At 34.8% G+C, this 19750-nt stretch overlaps 1 protein-coding gene and 1 pseudogene across 1 annotated transcript; one reads left to right on the top strand and one right to left on the bottom strand.

Moving 5' to 3' along the window:
* LOC128230683 (prostaglandin F synthase 1-like) overlaps positions 1 to 10029 on the bottom strand; it is an 85133-nt pseudogene extending 75104 nt beyond the window's left edge.
* Positions 10030 to 15122: 5093 nt separating this feature from the next.
* Positions 15123 to 18695, top strand: LOC128231851 (uncharacterized). Its single transcript, XM_052945077.1, has 2 exons — positions 15123 to 17286; positions 17545 to 18695. The coding sequence occupies exons 1-2, from the start codon at positions 15472 to 15474 to the stop codon at positions 17761 to 17763; spliced, it is 2034 nt and encodes a 677-aa protein (XP_052801037.1). The 5' UTR covers positions 15123 to 15471; the 3' UTR covers positions 17764 to 18695.
* Positions 18696 to 19750: the final 1055 nt, after the last annotated feature.

Raw genomic sequence — 19750 nt, 5'->3', positions numbered from 1 at the left:
AGTAGTATATAAGAACGGATTCAACTTAGATTAAGACGTTTCTTACGAATGACCCAGGTTTTTTTCTGGAAACGGTTAACAACTTTGTAGTGTTCATTAATGTCACAAATGATTCTTAATAATAGCCATATACACTTGGTTCTTCTCATGTTGTTTGATGTAAACCATTCTACATAACCTTAAATTACCAATACGAGATAACAAAATTAGACAAATTCCACTTTTATTCCAAATCTGACAATGGGGTTTATGAAATTAAAGTTGAGGTCCTATCAGCATCGCCCTTAAAGCTGCACTCTCACAGATATACCATTTTAACAACTTTTTTATTGTTTGTCTTGGAAAGAGCAAATTTTTGCGTAAATATCTGCAAACCAATGATAAATGGTTGCTGACAAAAAATCAGATCGTAGATTTTCATATTTCCGTTCGAAAATTAATGTTTTATGGCGTACTGTAACGTGCCGGCTGTATGTTCAATCGGTGTCGTAGAGCCTATATGGATCGCTCTTATATAAATTTTCTTCAGGCTACTTTGCCTTATGATTAAAACAAATGATTCGAAAAAAGATTGGTGAGTTAAAACATAATCAACCAAATAATCAGGGTTCAAAGATTAAGCATTGGTTTATATAAAGTTCAGTCACTTAATGAAAGGCTTTTTCTTACGGAAGCTTATTTATTTGCGATGCAAAACACCTTAACCTTTGTCAGCGCGCAGATCGCAATGCTCTGTGGCCAACGCAGATGTCAGGTATGAGGCTTACTAGAGTTTCTAGTCACCAGCTACGTTCACCAGACAAAATCGCAATGCTCTATGTATCTGACTATTTGAACTGGAACGCTAGATAACCCTATAGATGTCAAGTTCCTGGTGCCTTTTTATCCCACAGATCGCAATGCTCTGTGTTCAATAATAGCCAGAAGGTCAAGACTCTAATTATTTGCCTTCAAAAGTTATTTCCGGTTTACTGTTTAATGTTACCTCGACGGCGGTCAAACACAGAATAAATCTTTCAGCTGAGCGACGCACTTATATACTCCCCGGGGGGACGAGTTCATTATTAACACGTGTAAAACGGGTATATACCACCTTGCGAAAACTTGAAGGGAGACAGCATTAATTTTATTAATACTCTTATAAAAACAACACCCGATTAATAAATAACGTTTAACATAATTCCTTTAATTATTACTGTCGCTAATAAAACATTTGTATGGAATAAATAAGTCTAAAATATAAAACTAATCTTTGAAAAACACCGCGAGACATTTAACTTTGTTAATGCAAATGGTCAATTTATAACAAAGGGCGGTAATCGTGCAAATATGCGGTTACGCTACAGTACTAACGGTTTAAGAAAAATGCATAAAACATCACTTTTTGAACTTAAATATGAAAATCTGCGATCTAATGTTTTGTCAGCATTCGTAAATAACTTGTTTCCATGGATTTTCGCAAAATTGCTCGTTCCAAGTCAAAAAAAAGTTGTCAAAACGTTCAATCTGTGAGAGTGCAGCTTTAAATTCAACTATTCATGATATCGGTGTAATTATAGCATACACAATCGGTCAACACATGTGTTTACGAATCATCATTAAATGGGTACTCTCTGTGGTTTGATGCTTTGAAATGGAAAACAAAAATCAATACGTATGTGAATAATACCAACAACAACATGTTACCATGGAAACTACAGGGCCAGGCCCAGTCGTCAGACATTCATAAATAAACCCTCTTTAGAGGCACAAGGCATGGACCCAATCGACAATGAACTCTGCACACACATGTATTGACACCACATACACTAGTACAAACACCAAAAGCTGAACACACACGCATACCGATAAATGATGGGTTTATCGCCTCGGAACGGTCAGTGAAACACGCATTCGCTGGAACACGAGGTCTACTGCATGGGAGCTGCAACTACTTTGTATGGCCATAACCTGACACTTGTCCCATCATTTATCATTAATTACACACTTACAAAAATAAACCTCATCAGAGCCATCATCAACTTGAGAACATTGAAAAAAAGAACAAAATAACATAAACTGAAAATGTAATTTCAATTACTCAACGACTGGATACAAACATTACTTGCAGACGAATGGATCAATCCATAGCAACCGTGCTAGCTCTTATAATGTACGAAAAGGTCTTTAAAAGACATCTATCAGACATAGCTCGCCTTGAGCACGGTTTTAAATTGTGTTTCATAAAGTCTAATAATGAAAGTATCTCAAGTCTTATAATGATGTATTAAAACATACAGTTAACGGTATTACTGAATTAGTTAATATTATGTAGTACATATGGTGCTTTCTTACTATGGAAAGTCCATCCGCTATCACATCGTGTGGATAATTTCAAACTAACTAAAGATTTACTAAATATATCATCAGATATAATTCGTCTGTAATGTTTAGTCGGACTATATTGGATTATACCCCGTTTAAATGGGGTGAGAGGATGAAGAATCTGAGTAAATATGCATATTTGTTGAGTTACAAAATATGTCTGTTAATAACAACATCAGAATCTCCTTTACATATAGACACATCTAAGAATAACACAGACTATGTTTATATACAATGCGTAAACTTTGTATACGGGTGATACTTATTTAGACCATCAATAAAACAGTTAAGGTCGTCCATGGATCTATTACATATCATAAAAATATTATCTAACAATCTTAGCCAAATCACTAGATTTAATGGCATTGAATTAAGAAAGTATTCTTCTACTAAACGAGGTACATACATTGGTTCGGCAAACGCTCGGAAATTCCTGTCCAACGATGCAATTTTGGTCATTTCTTCTTCTGATAGTTGGAAGTCAAAATATCATATTACCGTGTTCTTTAAAATCGGGTAAAAACGTCCAGCAAGGTATGCACAGTGCTGTGTGAAGAAACGTTTAACTGTTATTTTTATTATCAGCGTTTTTTAACCTTATACAGACTATTCGTGTGTATCCATTGTTGTAACTTCTTACATCAATATTTTCCTTGATTCTGGATGGCGTGATGCTTTTCGGGATAACCACCAGTCCACGTTGGATGTGAAACCTAAGAATAACCTGGAATATAATATCAAATATCATACCACAGAGGAATGTATTTAGGAAGAGAGATCCTTTATATGAATTATCCGCCTCGGTTTGAATCAGGACTTATTGAGAACCATGTGCTTGACGTCATATATAGTATTCAAAATTAACAATTCAGGGTCTTACTTGTAAAACACGTATCTTACCCAATTTTTAGACATCATCATAAAACTGCCAGTATTGCTCAATAAATGCCATTCAATTAAAACAAGATTACAATACTAAAAGCAAATATTCATCCGAAGGCCAAAAATCCTGCAATATTTTCCGGTGATTTATAGAGGTTTATCATTGAAATAAAATAATATTTAACTGGTTAAAACGGCGATTAAATATTTTGATATTTTCACTGTTTTGAAATTTTCACCCGCTCTCACTTCAAAATTAAACTGTATTTCTATATTCTATTAAGGCTTATAATAAAAAGGAAAGAAAAAAAATATGTATCAGTGTGAGATTGCAGTACATTTCGCCTGATGAACACCAAAAGAAAACATTTCAACCCGTGGCTACGTTACACGTGATATATAGCTTTTTGTGCTCACTCTTTGAATATATATCGTACAAATGCCTGGCTAAATTGTTTTGGCAGAGAAAGAATGAGTTTAATCGCTTAAACAAAAATATTGCAAACAAATAACAACCTGTGGAATGGACTTTCCTTTACAAGCAGAGATTTCCTTTAGAATCGGTTCATCAAATACTGGCCCTGGTTGGCCGCTTTCATGCCTGTCAACAGAAATGTCAAATATTTTTCGTATACAACAAAAATTTAAAGACTACGATTACGACTACGATTTAACTAGCGACGAAAGTTCGGATATAAACCCGACAAAAGTTTGGAAATGACAGATTGTGCTTGATCGTTACATATATGGGACCCAGTGTTACTAGTTACAGGAAGTAGAAATGAGGAAACGTTTACTTAAATAAGGTTTTTATTTTATTTTTAAAGGCGTTGAAAGTTTTAACGGATGCGAAGCTTTATGTGTAATTCAATTAATAATTGAATTGTGGAGAAAGCCTTAGGAATTTGGGTCAGTTTTGACGTATTGTCTTACCAAGGTCTATTTGGAGCCCCAAGGGGCGCATATGCTGTAAGAGTCATTCCCTTTTCCTTGCAGAAGTCCAGAATACGTCTGTTAGAGAAGTATGGGGATACTTCAACCTTAACACAATGGGAGACAAGCACATGTTTATGAATCTTAATAATTTGTGTTCTTTTATCACATACATATCATATTTTAAATGATTTATTGATACATTTATCATATGTGTTAAATGACTTTTTTTTACAATTTACGATTTAACCAATTTGCAAAAGAACAGCATGCATTAATCACGAACCTGAAAAGCGACCGGCCTGATGGAACAACTATTCAGTATTCTAGTCACTTGGCTCTTGTTGAAGTTAGAAAGCCCGATGTGCTTTGTAAAACCTGCCTTTTGACATTCCTCAACCGCCTGTGGACAAACAAGAACACGCTTAGTCACCATTCTATGTAGCAGCCTTGTGTCAAGAAATGGAAATAGCTCGGCAGTATATGTTTTATTTGTTTTGCAATATTTAGAATATTCAATGCAGAAAAGTAATCTTGGTTTTGTGTCCATCTGAATAAATAAAAAAAATATGAATGAAGAAAGAGTAAAAAATGTTTAAGTGTCATTTTATCTCTTAACTTATATCAGCGTATCACTAAGATGTTCAAGAACACAAGAACGGTCCAGTTCTTTTATTCCGTATACACAACTTCCAACGATATTACATGTAATAAACGACACGCTTTAAAACACGTTCAAAAATACAATTAAATCTACCGTATCGAGTTCAAAAGTAAAAAAATAAATAACTATGAGCTTGTTTAACAAGGGTCAACCCGCTGGTGTGTACTATACTTACCTTCCACACGTCTTCCAATTTGTGGTCGGCGGGTATTCCCTTTCCGTTTTCGTCCAGAGGACTAATAGTTTCTCCGCTCATGTCCTGGTCCTGATAATATTGAAAAATGGAATAAAGGAGCTAAAAGATATCGTTATTTATATGTATACTGTTTGTTTTAGATGGTGATATTGCGGCCTCTTTTTGAGAGTCTTTCAGACCTTAAACTTTGTTCCTCTAAACAAGTTCATTGTTATGATTTTGACTGCTTACCTGGTCACTGAAGTTTTAATTGTATAATTAAAAGGAGAATAGTGCGTTTGTTGATCCAGTGTGTTCTCAAAATAAACAAGGTTTGCACTGGCGAAGGATACATAATACCACGGATATACAAACCGTCCGTTATATGTCCGTAATAATGCTAACAGTTTTTAAAACTGAACTTAAAACATTTTCAGAGAGAAAATAATGGCACTACTGGTATAAGACAATCGTTATTATTAGTTATACGTTTTTTTATAGATAACCGCGTCATTTCTGACAGGAGGAGTAGAAACACTAACATGGACCAGATTTACAATTACATGTGATGAAAAAAACATTGCATCTTCAAGAGTGCACTTTTTTTAGAAATATCAATCATTTGCCTGCACACTGACAAAACTATGTCAGATTGCTTGCACACTGAAAGAACTTTTAGTATGGATACACAAACAACAACTGCCTTAAGCTCTAAAAATCAAATATCAGAACACATTCAGCACCTTCCACTAATATAATTGCTTCTTCGATCTAGGTAAACATCACCTTCCATCACATGTTCAAAATCAAAATTTTCTTGAAAGACATTAAGCCTTATTCACTATCCACACAGAAGATAAGATTGCAGCTTAAAATAATCTACATGAAGTTCAATGGAAAAGTCTGATTTTTGAACTTATCATTAAGTAAAAATGATTTTTTTTCTAAAGAATAAAGTGTATAATAATTATTTGAATCTATGAACCTAAAACAAGAACAATAATTACGTTTAAGTGACTATGTTGAAGACTTAATAAGATTTAAAATATATTCCCTTGTTACTAAAAATGGAAAGTAGTGGAATCTCCAACAAAAAGGGAAACCATATAGCAAGACTTGCTGCCTTTGTTTCAAGAGTAAACTTTACATAACTATCAGGCTATTTTGGCCATTTTGTTGTTGTTGTTGTTGTTGTTGTTCATCAATCATGAGCTTTGGTGTATTTTTGTAGAGGGTCACCCAATGAAGCTTTCTGTAAAGTTTAATTGAAGTTGGACTGGTAGTTTTAGAGGAGATGTTTTTCTTAAAGCAAAATAGGAAGTTGGCCATTTTGTTGTTGTTGCTGTTGTTATTTTTGTTGATCAATCGTGACCCCTTATTGTATTTTTGTAGATGGTCACCCAAGGAAGCTTCCTGTGAAGTTTCATTAAATTTGGCTAAGTAGTTTTAGAGGATAAGTTTTTAAGCAATTGTTGACGGACGGACTGACGGACGGATGGAAGGACGGACCGGCGCCGGACAATGACCGATACAATATTAAAAACAACAACAACCATATTCATAGTATACTTAAAAGACTCACCGAGAAGAATGAGTTTTTCTTTTTGCATTAAAAATTCAACTATGTAATTAAATTTCATTAATACTATCAACTAATTATCAAATTTAACATCTGACCACAATTTAATGAGACTTCTTAAGCTTAACATACTAAAGTAGCATTTTCAATTTGCCCAAATACATATTGAAATTGAATTTTGATAAATGGCTAATGGTCAATTGTGATTATCATAAAGATAATTTATATATAAAGTATAAAAACTCTTTGATAAAGAAGTAAATGTTACGCCAATTATTAAAAAAAATAAAATGAGCGAGCTCAGCTTAATCCTGTTATAAGGCACTTTAGAAGTTTCGAGGATCTGGGGCCTGAGGTTCATCCCGTTACAAAGTAAAATCAAACTTATCAATATTTTTCAGTTTGCAAAGTGCATATGGATTTAAATATCTTCAAATTATCTACATTTCTAAGTTAACACTGTATGAAAAGGCTTATAAATCCTATATTCACCTATTACAAAACAAATCATCAATTCAGATATTTCAACGACCACACAGGAATTGGTGAGTTTTTTTTATGTAACATGGAAATAACAGTTATTCTGTGTTGACTCTTTTTATTCTGCATGCATCTTTATGCAATCTTCCAATTTCTATTTTATTATTGTTGTTCTTTTGTTTCCATGTCTTTACTTTACCCAATTGCAAAGTTTTCATAAAAAATAATATTTTGTTTTCTTCATTATTCTAGCTATTAAATCAAGTTTAATGTTGTTTTTTTATTTCCTATTCAAACAAAACAAGTAGTTTAAAAAAACAATCAATTATAATTTATTTTTAAAAGCAAAAACAGAAGAAAAAAAAGTCAACAAACTATTTTTACGCTTCACTAAACTCATAAACATAATAACTTATTGCAAAAAATTTCTTCTTATTCTATATTGTATGCGTTTCTTAACAACCTTCTTTGTGTATGTTGTATGCAAAGTTGAAAACCCTTCTTCGCCCATGTTGTATGCGTTACTCTATTTCTATGTTGTATACATTTCATACTGCGACAACTCGTAATAATGTCAAGCATCATATGCCAATTATCAAAACATAGTTGTAACATTTAAAATGTTACGTTTGCCGACATGTATATAAAATTTATTTAATGTACGTATAAATAACGTAGTGTTGTTGTGACAATTTTAATATTTTTATTTGAAATATAGAACAAACTTGGTCATAATGTATTACTTATTTAATGTACATAATTATGATACCAATACTCCACTATGATCATTTGGCATGAGCACTCAACAGTTGTTTGCATGGAGGATTCCATAATACGGACTTCTTTACTGTTAATGTTGCTATTACGTCGTTATTATGAGATACGTTAGTCGTAACGAGTCGTTAAGTCGGTTTAACGAAATACGTTATTCGTTTAAACGAGATAGTAAGTTCTTTTAACGAGATACGTAAACGGTTTTAAATAACGGAATAAAAAAATAACACGTATGTCACCTCTATGCCACCGTAAACAATAGCTTTGATGCTAACATTTCAAATAATAAGTGTATGATGTTATATGATCACTCATCACATTAACGTTATGTTAGTGAACTAAAGATATGTGTTATTCTAATAAGACCAAATTCTTTGGCGAACGGGCTCGTCCCGAAAATAAAGCTTAGATTGCCTTTTGCATACAACTTACATCTGCACTCTGAACCACCCGCTACCTATCTGCGTGCCACTACACAGCTATAGATTTAGGCACTAAAAGTTAATGGTTTCATAATATAATTATACAGACACGTTATTTGCTATGCTTTTAGTTACGTATGTGTTAACTAAAAATAAGATATTTCATGAGTTGTCATTCATGCCTATTCATATAATTATGTTGTTGTTGCATTTACTTAATATGTACCATATTCCATCATCTCATATAACCTCTCCTGGAGTATTTACAACCATGATTTACCAATGAAGTATAACTAAATATGTTTACTAGTATATTGAACCGGAGCAAGATATTAAATGTGATATATTTTGATGATGAACTGTTGTTAAAGTCTTAATGAACTGTTTGTTCTGTTATGTTCTTTAACATAAATAGCTGTTCTTGTATCCATTTGAAAGAAAAAAATCCTCGGCTTTTCAAATAAAACTTCCTACAAAAGATCAATTAATATTGCGAGAAAATATATATTATTGTCAAAATAATCCAAGGTAACGAAGATTTAAAAAAAAACATATTGGTTCTACAGAAACAAAATAACCCTATTAATAATAATTAATATGTATTGCATTGAAACTTTAATTTGACAGAATACACCTAAAAAGAAATCGGAAGTAACATGCTATTACACACCTTTAGAGGTTGTGTAGTCCACATAACACGCAAGTAATAAAGAACGATTGAAAAAAGGATTCCATTGTATTTTAAATGTTTCATTTCCACATAACACGCAAGTAATAAAGAACGATTGAAAAAAGGATTCCATTGTATTTTAAATGTTTCATTTCCACATAACACGCAAGTAATAAAGAACGATTGAAAAAAGGATTCCATTGTATTTTAAATGCTTCATTTCCACATAACACGCAAGTAATAAAGAACGATTGAAAAAAGGATTCCATTGTATTTTAAATGTTTCATTTCCACATAACACGCAGGTAATAAAGAACGATTGAAAAAAGGATTCCATTGTATTTTAAATGCTTCATTTCCACATAACACGCAAGTAATAAAGAACGATTGAAAAAAGGATTCCATTGTATTTTAAATGCTTCATTTCCACATAACACGCAAGTAATAAAGAACGATTGAAAAAAGGATTCCATTGTATTTTAAATGCTTCATTTCCACATAACACGCAAGTAATAAAGAACGATTGAAAAAAGGATTCCATTGTATTTTAAATGCTTCATGTCCACATAACACGCAAGTAATAAAGAACGATTGAAAAAAGGATTCCATTGTATTTTAAATGCTTCATTTCCACATAACACGCAAGTAATAAAGAACGATTGAAAAAAGGATTCCATTGTATTTTAAATGCTTCATTTCCACATAACACGCAAGTAATAAAGAACGATTGAAAAAAGGATTCCATTGTATTTTAAATGCTTCATTTCAAATTTTGAATTCTATCATTCATAAAAAGATGATTATTGTATTTAAACAATAAAGTTAAAGAAGCTGCATAAGCTTCTTCATCTTCTGAATTACAGGTGTTGATATTTTATTGTTATCAAGGGTAACAATGATGTTTCCGGTTGATTGTATATCTCCAACATATGAAACCATGAAAACAGGTTTAACATCCAAAATCCATACCCGACTACTATGGATGGAGTACTTTGACTTGGATGTATTCCACTTGCTGGCATCCAGTCGCTCTCTCACTTTTGCACACTGTAAAAGTATTCCTATAGGGCAGCGGAAGGTCTTCATCTAGTATAGCGGCATATAATGTAGAACGTACATTGTATCTTTCCGGGGTAATTCATTATTGTTGGCAAATAAACGCATAGGTTCCATGAAAGATCCCCCGATAACTCCGGAAGTGACAAGTGATGAATGAGACATATAACCTTCGGCCAATAATACAATGAAAACTACGGAGACAATTAAGCCCGTGTTGTAGTCGAAAATTCATAAAATAAACCCTGTTAAGAGGAGCAAGGCAAGGACCCAAGCGGCAATGAATTAGAGACACAGACATATTAACATCACATACATAAATATAAACAACCGGATACAAGCATCACCTGCAAACGAATGGATCTAACCGTAACTAAAGTACTAGCTCTTAAAAGGTCCGATAAAGTCATGGAAAGACAACCATCGGACATAGCTCGTCTTAGTAAGGTTTAAATCTATGTCCTCATAGTGTCTTATAATGAAAATATTTATCATTGTACAAACCGGGACGAAAACCAGAATAAAAATTTATAAAATAGTAAACAAGAGGACCATAATGGCCCGATATCGCTCACCTGATAAAAATGACCAACTGGTCAGTGGTTATTAAAGGTGCTGCAGCTTGCTAAGGAAGAAGATGGTTGCCGAGTAATTCGATGGTCGGTAAGGAGGTAAGCCCTTGTAAAGGGAACTCGATAGTATTTCTAGGGAAGCCAAAACATTGTCAGCTGGTTGCACCCAGGGGAAATGCATATGATGGCAATAAAAGCAGACTGTTGCTATCGTAGTCAAAAGTTGTTAAAAAAGTCAGTGGATGCTATAGATATGTAGGTAGTTGCGAAGGAAGATAGTGGTTGCTAAGGAGTTGCGAAGGAAGATAGTGGTTGCTAAGGAAGTCAATGGTTACTAAGGTGGTCATTGGATGCAAAAGAAGTAGTACACCAGTGGTCATTGGTGGTTAAGGTATAGTTAGTCGTTGCTAAGGAAGTAATTTGCTGCTAAGATAGTCAATGATTACTAAGAAAGTCATTGGTTCAAAGGTAAGTTTTTGGTTGCTTTGGTTGAAGGTAGTTGCTAAGGAATAATTGGTTTCTTATAAAATCATTGGTTGCTAAGGAAGTCATTAATTCATAAGAAAGGCATTGGTTGCCATGGATAAAGGTAGATGGTAAGGCAGTCTTTGGATTCTATCGAAATCATTGGTTGCTAAGGAAGTTTTTGGTAGCTCTGACTATAGGTAGCTGCTAAGTTTGTCATTTCTAGATAAGGAAGTCATTGGTTGCTTAGAAAATCATTGGTTTCGATGGAAGTCATAAGTTCATAATAAAGTCTTTGGTTTCTATGTATGAAGGTAGTAAATAAGGAAGTCAATGGTTGCCAAGGAAGTCATTGGCTGCTATCATAAGCATTGGTTGGTATGGATGTCATGGGCTGTTATTACTGCAAATAGTTGCTAAGGTTGCCATTTGTAACTAAGGAAGTCATCGGTTGTAAGGAAGTCAAAAGTTGCAAAGGATGTAAGTAATTGCTGGGGAAGTAAATGGTTGCAAAAAGAAGGCATTGGTTGTTATAGTCATTGGTTGCTAAAAAAGTAAGAGGGTGATAGGAAGGTCAATGGTTGCCAGTGAGGACATTGGTTGCTAAGGCAGTAAATGGTTGCTAATGAAGTTATTGGTTGCTAAGAGAGAAACTTGCGTTTTCAGAGATTTTCAAAGAATTTACTATATAATAATAAAGAAAGAATTGGATGCTATCGAAATCATTGGTTGCTAAGGAAGTCATTGGTTCCTCTGACTAAACATAGTTGCCAAGTTTGTCGTTTCTAGATAAGGAAGTCATTGGTTGCTTAGAAAATCATTCGTTGCGATGGAAGTCATAAGTTTATAATACCGCCATTGGTTGCTATGTATAAAGGTAGTAAGCGATGAAGTCAATGGTCGCTAATGAAGTAATTGGCTGCTATCGTAAGCATTGGTTGGTATGGATGTCATTGGTTGCTATTACTGAAAAAAAATAGTTGTTATTACAGTGGATGTAAGTAATTGCTGAGGAAGTAAATGGTTGCTAAGGACGTCATTGGTTGCTTAGGTCATTGGTTGCTAAAGAAATAAGCGGGTGATAAGAAGGTCAATGGTTGCCAGTGAGGACATTGGTTGCTAAGGAAGGAAATGGTTGCTGATGAAGTCATTGGTTGCTAAGGAAGAAAGGATGGATATGAGGATATCATTCTTTGCTTTATATATATATACCAAATATCAAGGGTCTGCGCTTGCTGTTTCAGAGATTTTCAAAGAGTTTACTATATAATTATAAAGAAGCCCCATGCAGTTGCATTAACAACACTTTTGGTAATCTACCACAACATGAGGTTACAAAGATTTATGTTACGTTATACAATAAGTTATATAATAACACAGTACATTGTAATTGGACATTAAATAGTGCAGTTCTCGAACATGACTCACTTTTAAAAAGACATCGCCCATGTTCGACAGGAAAGTGAAGAGAAGATGAGACTGTATTTTGACAGGACAACACGTCCGATAGACAAGATTACACGTCATGTAGACAAAGTTAACACTTTTTTTCTCCAGAAGACAACATATCATACGGTTGACACAATATAACAGCACATAGAGAAGATAGCAAATAAAATAGACAGAATGACAAGTTACTTCGACAAGATATGGCATAACAATTAAGAGGATGGAATAGATTTTCAAGACAATGATTATTTTAACAAGATGGGACGTCCAATGAACAAATCAACTTGCAATCACAACATAATTAAGACAGTTACAGCATCCTATAATAAGTAGCACCCGTAGCACCAACTCATGCCCAAATTTAAAGGACCAGTGACATTTAGGGTTGAATAATTACAAAAAAATAAAAATAAAAGTGCGTATATAAATCTGACAATGTCTCAGATAATGCTTAATAAAACCCGAGGTTTATGCGGTGCTTTATTTAACAGAAATGTATGGAAAATACCAAGGGTAACACGAACTGAACTACTCAAACACTGCATATTAAGGTAATGAGGTCGATACGTTGGCGGAGCATAGCCCCATTATAGGCCTAATTCTGCGCTCTTTTTTATGTTTCAGACTGGAGAAATAAATGGAGAAACACTCTTGGTTCTAAGTGTGATTTTAGAGTATAGCTAGTATAGCTATAGCCCAAGTATGGCCCGAACATTGCCCCATCCCCGCGCACGCAATACAGTATATAAAAGGGAAACTTAAAGTGTTTTTGGTATTAATTAGGCTGTAGCATTGGAGACATTTTTATAGCCTCTCTCTCCTACTCTGGCTTTTCCACCCCCTCCCCCAACCTTTCACACACGGCATTCCCACCTCACACAGAGTATAGTATGAGTCCCAATCTCCCATACCCCCTCGCGCTCAATATAATATATTCTATACGCTGGGGAAAATTAAAGTGTGTCCGGTAATAAGCTGTAGCATTCAACTTATGACCTGTTCTGTCCCTTCCCCATGTCGTTTCCCATCCCCTCCCAACCCCTCACACACGACATACCCACTCCCATACAACATACTATGAATCTCAGCCTCCCACACACCCTCGCGCACAAAATGTATATGATAGGAAATACAAGTGTTTTCCGGTACTAAGCTGTAGCAATTCAGACCTTTTTATAGACCCCTCTCCTCTTGTTCCCCACCCCCTTTCCCAACCTCTCATACACGGCATTCCCACCTCACACAGAGTATAGTATGAGCCCCACCGCGGCCCCAAGCCAACTCGAGTATTTTCTTGCCAAAGTATTTTCCGGTAACTAGATGTAGTATTTGAGACATTTTTTATAGCTCCTCCATCCCCTCCGGCTACTCCATCCCCTCACAAACGGCATACCCAACTCACACAGGGTATGAGCATCATCCTCCCACGACCAACCAACAATAGTACAGATGATAGGAAAAATAGTGTTTTCCGGTAATTAGCTGAAGCATTTGATACATTTGATATCCCCTCCCTCCCCCGGCTTTCCCAACCTCTCACACACGGCATTCCCACCTCACACGTACAGAGTATAGTATGAGTCCTAGCCTCCGGCCCCAACGCCATCGCGGACAACAATGTTTTTGGTAGGAAAAATTAATAAATTTCCGGTAATAAGCTGTAGCATGCAATACATTCTTTATAGTACCCTCGTACACGATAATGTAAATGATGGAGAATTTAAAAGGTGTTTAGTAATAAGCAATAGCATTTGAGACAGTTTTATAGCCCCTCCTCGCCACGTCCCTTCCGACACACGGCATACCCTCATCACACGAATTAGTATAGCATAAGCCCACGTCTCGCCCCCACCCCCCTCCCCCCGCGCACAATAATGTGTATGATAGGGAAAAGTAAAGGTCTTTCCGCTAATTTTGTGTAGCATTTGATTCGTGACCTTTTCTGCCCAACCCCCTCCTTGTCGCTTCCCCATCCCCTCCCCACCCGCTCGTATCCATGCAACTCCCATACAATATAGTATGTACCCCAGCCTACCCCACCCAACCGCGCACGCAGTATTGAATATATATAAAGTGTTTACCGGTTGTCCGGTAATTCCACCAACCGCAAAAATACATAAATCTTATCTCACAAATCTTGCATAAGCTTAAGTTTGGCGCTCTTGCGTCTCGCTAATATAACGAAACTGTTGCGTGCTACCAGCCTCGTGACTAATCGGGAATGTTCGTGACGTACTTAGCTACTAATAGAAGAACTACTTATCTAAAAAAAAAGCCCATTGTAGTTTCTATTAATTTCATATCTAATTTGACTAAAATACTGGCCTTTAAAGTCCCATGAATTAAAAAAAAAATGTTAATGGAGAGTTGTCTGTTATTTTCCGTGCAAGACGTACATGGTATTTTACTTGTGAGGCGAGCTGATGCAATACGGCTCGACATTGACCTTTAAGATTTGTGTAAACTTACGCTATTTGAAAGTATGTTTTCATATTATTTCATATATATAATTGAATGGGCATCAATAAAAATATAAATTTTATTTCGTTTTGGAGGATTTAAACACTCCAGAGTGTAATATATATTAATTTAACAACTAACTGTTTCGCACTACTTTTCTTTCGCTTTAAAACAAGGAAAATTGGTCTCTTTCCGGTAATTTTGACACACCACGACAAGAGCAACATGATAAACAAATATGGAGAAAAAAAAACTCTAACAGAGAAGTTATAATCGAAGGATGGCTAATTCAGCTGCTAGAAAAGGATACACGAGTGTGTTTTCTAAGAAATTGGCTGCACTCTATGTGAAGAATTTGTATAGTGACCACGTGAAGTCTGTTAATAAGAAATCTCTATGGTGCTACGAAAAATGGAGACTAGCGCCCAAAACTGGACATTTATGTAATGATATTGTTAGTTCTTCTGGTTGGAATATCAACATGTATTACAACCATGGCCATTAAGCTGTAAAAGTGCAATTTAAAATGAATCGTGACGTTAAAAATCAGACTCGACGAAGTTATTCGTTTGACAAAAATCGCAACATACCTTCATTATTACGTCTTGACAGTACTGGCGAAATTTCATCAGAAAACAGGATAAAAACGGTTTCGAGAGTAAATAGTGTGTGTAATAAAACTTCAGTGGACAACAGAGACACTGCTTGTATACAAAATATTAATAGAAAAATGACTTCATGTATTCAATCCGCGTCAAATTACCTTGGCAATTTTTATCCGCCACAGAGTGTATCTAATAGCTTAATGACGAACAACAACAAAACTAATTTGTTTGGATACTTGGCTGACATGTTTGGTTTAAAACCATCTACTTCATGTTGTTCTGATATCATGCGCAATATGGATATGTTAAATCAAAATGTACCTTCCGAGTCATTGGCAAATAAAAGCCAGTGCACACCATCTTCATCCTGTCAGTCAATATTTGGTGCCATACATAGCAGGTTCATTTCACCTAAAGATATTTACAATTCTAATATGACTTTGTCAACAGGACAGAAATATATCCCTCCTCACAAGAGGACGGGAACAATGTTCAGCAACGGAAATCAAGTTACTAAAACTCCTTACAATGCTAGACTCCTTGAAAAGAGTAGACAGTGTCACATCGCAGTGAACCCGAATATGCCTAAAATAGTGCTTCATCAAACACCCCATGAAAGACCTGATCCACCTGTTATGCAACAGGAACCTCATGCTGGTGAAAATCATTCTCCGAAAACGCAACTTCAAGTAGAACCATTGATTCATAATGCCAAGACTACATGTACTCCAAAGATTGATGGTGAAAACAGGTCTCCATCACCTACACTTGATGTCAGATTGCATGATGAGAATAAAAAAACAGACTGGTTTGACTTTCCCTGTGTTCAGGCACCTCTTATTCCAGAACAGACCGAACAATCAAGGAATGTTGAATGCCCTAAATCTGAATGCAATTCTGATTCAGAACCTCATGTACATAGCTGGTTTAGTGTTGAAAATGACAATGAAGTAAAAAAAGTATCATCTGCAAATTCTAGTCAAGTTGAAACAGCAGAAAATTCTGCTAAGGCATTGATTCATGATGATGAAAAATGTATTGATAGCAAGAAAGATGTTAAAAATGTCCCAATATGCATGAATGTAAAATGGGCTTTGATTGGTGATAATGCATTACAGAAACCACCCCAAGCAGTTGGTACACCCCAGAAAAGATCACAATCCTGTAAAATATTAAAACAAGAAGATACAACTCCTGAAGTGTCAGAATCAGAATGTGCTACAGTTAAAACACATTGTGAAAAGTTGGAAAAGTTAGCTATTTGTGATAGAATTGCGGTACTTTATAATCGACAGAGTGGAAAGAAAAGCAGGCCCTCCAAAAAGAAAAGAACTAGACAGAAGGCTCAACAAAATCAAACTAACAAAAGTACTCTAAAACCAGGCAGGGCTATTCACCCAAGTAGTCCGGTGTCTTTCACTCTTAGTGTAAAGCCTGAGATTTGTGTGAATTTACATGCATTCCAATTCATCTGTGATAGCGATGACTCGGTCTCAGACTGGAGTGATACTGATTCTGATTTTGATGAAAATTTCTCATCTCTGGAGGATGATGAGCTTGGTCTTCGTTGCAATGATATTGGCTCCCTTGGGATCATTAAAATATCCTGTGACATCCCTAATGGTCCAGAGAAGGAATCACCTGAAGCCTCAACATTCAGTGCCTTAGATGCCATCAACAAATCCTGGCAACAGTGTGTAGCTAATGTACCAACACCTGTCCACATTGACAAAAAGGTGGGTAAGAATAATACATTGGGGTAAATGGTTCAATGATACATTTTCATCATCCATTTGTGACATTAAGGCTCAAACATTGTTATCTCGTACAAGGAATTTAAAATTTCAATAATGTCTATTTGTAAAAACTACAAGAGAACTGGAGAGCAAAAATGTATCTGAATTTTAACTAGCAGCCGCTGATTCTGTTGATTAATTTTCCTTCTGCTCTGCAATCACAATTGTGTAAACAAAGATGGTGTTTTACTATTTTAGGTCCACTTTGCCGAGAAGAAGCAGCTTGCCACAGTTCATCCCATCATTGCCTGGAGTCATGCCTATGCAGCAGCTAGAAAAGGACCCTGGGAGGAATTCGCTCGTGATCGAGCCCGATTTCAACGAAGGGTGCAAGAAAGTGCTAAATTTCTAGATCCCATACTTGCTCAGTCACACAGAGACAAAATTTTCACAGGGAGATTCTGTACCAGCAATTAATCAGTAGCGTAATTGATCATCATCTTGAGTGGTATTAATTAAAAGGACATGCTTTGGCGAATGAAATAGCAGAATGATTGTGATACATCATGTAAATTGACCACATTCTGGTATTTCTAAAACCGGTTCACATGTGATTGATAATACTGCCAGTATGTTAATGAATAGTTTATTTAGTAAATATTTATACTTACTTTTGTTTAAGAAATGTATGTGTATGACTATGAATAAGATAATTTAGTTTTCGTATTAATTTTGTTTTGACGATTTCAGTCTGTCTGCATGTAAACTTAGAAGCTTGTTAAAGATGCTATTTTGAATGGAAGACATGCATGTGAAAGTGTACCTGAACAACATTTGTACATGTATGTATTGTTTAACTAAAGGATTGTGATCTGCTTATTTCAAATTATAATATTACCCGAAAATAATTTTGATAACCATAACCTCTGATTTTTTAATGATTTAAAATTTAAAAATTACATTTTACTGATTTTTCATGGAACTGTTGTGCTAGACATTCTTTTTAAATAAGTATGAAATAGAAAATAGGTTTTAAAAGACTTGAACAAGATTTTTACCAATATGGTTATTACTTCACTTTCTTTTTTCATATAATCCATTAGGTTCTATAAAATTATAATACTTGTAGATTGGCTTTGAATTTCTGATGAAATAAGTGAGTCACCATTTGAAATAATGTTACTGTGGTGTTTTCTGATGCGATTTTTTGGCTATTAGCCATTTGCCACATAGAAAACTGAAATGAAGTATGTGTTGTAGTATTTATATTTGATAACACAATGTTTTTACAAAACTAATTGTTTTAAAACTTATTTTTTTTTTTTCATTCCTTAATTGATTGCTTTACCCCATAAAGCAGTTAAAATGTTATTTATTGATAACAAAAAATAATAAACATCCAAAATTTCCCATGCTTTTTGTGTTTTAGAACAATTAATGTCTGTCTGTTGTCACTTGTTTACAAAAGCAGTTGATGTTGCACATCTTATCTGTTGCCAATAAGTGTAAATGTCGTTTTGAACTAGCACAAATTAATAAATGTTATCATAAAGGCTTCATTGCTAGCCAGAGGAAAGCTATGCAGTTAAAGGTGATATTCTTACTTGAATTAGTGGTGTTCTTACTTAGTGATTCACCTTGAATTTACTTTTACTTCACTCATTTGAGTATATATCAGAATAATAAGAGTTGTTAGTGGAACATGTCTACTAGAAGACAGAGATTGAATAAATTTACGGTTGACACAAAGCCATATGCTGATCTTGATCACTCTATTTCTGGTCTTGATTTCCATGCTGAGGGGTTGTTGGTAGGGGCAAACTCCCAACCTCTTGGGTGTGAGGCAGAAACCTTGAGTGTACTTATATTTGTTTGTACCACAATAATAACTTCATATGTTAGTCATGTATTTTCTGGATACATGTATATATGTTTTAACTTCCCTGTTCAATTGAGTTGTAATTTCTGAAATTTACCAGGAAGTAAATTACTATTAGTAACTATCCCAATGTTAAGCCAGCCAACCATTTGAGGTTGGGATTTGTTTTCATTCAGAAACTATGATAAAAGGGAAACCCTAATTACATTGTAAAACCAAAGTGCAAGACCTAAATAAATTAGATCAGAGACTTATCTGGATTTTAAAGAAAAATTGGGGTGTTCGGTGGATTTTCCTTTATTCTATGCCAAACAGTGCTGATTACACACTTTCTTTTTTTAGGTCTCTCGAATACAACAATTTTTTCCACTATATTTTTTTTTTTAAACATTCACCAAATTCACAGATTTATATTCTAATAATTCATTTTACTTCAAGACTGATTGAAATTGTGACCATTAAAGTAATATTGACACAGGTTTTGATATTTTGAACTTCTAAGCTTTCAACTTTGGAAGTTTTCTTCAAAATTATTGAAGTTTTTTTGTACATCGAAGGAATCAAATGGAAGTTTTAACCCATTTC

Source organism: Mya arenaria, chromosome 4 (assembly GCF_026914265.1).
Source record: "Mya arenaria isolate MELC-2E11 chromosome 4, ASM2691426v1".
Classification (NCBI taxonomy): Eukaryota; Metazoa; Mollusca; class Bivalvia; order Myida; family Myidae; genus Mya; species Mya arenaria.
The sequence above is the reverse complement of the archived record's forward strand: the minus strand, read 5'-3'. Positions and strand labels throughout refer to the sequence as shown.

Excerpts from the sequence above, each read along its gene's own strand:
- LOC128231851 (XM_052945077.1), top strand. The coding sequence starts at position 15,472 with ATGAATCGTGACGTTAAAAATCAGACTCGACGAAGTTATTCGTTTGAC. Across the intron at positions 17,287-17,544 it reads CTGTCCACATTGACAAAAAG|GTCCACTTTGCCGAGAAGAA; the intron begins GTGGGTAAGAAT and ends TTACTATTTTAG.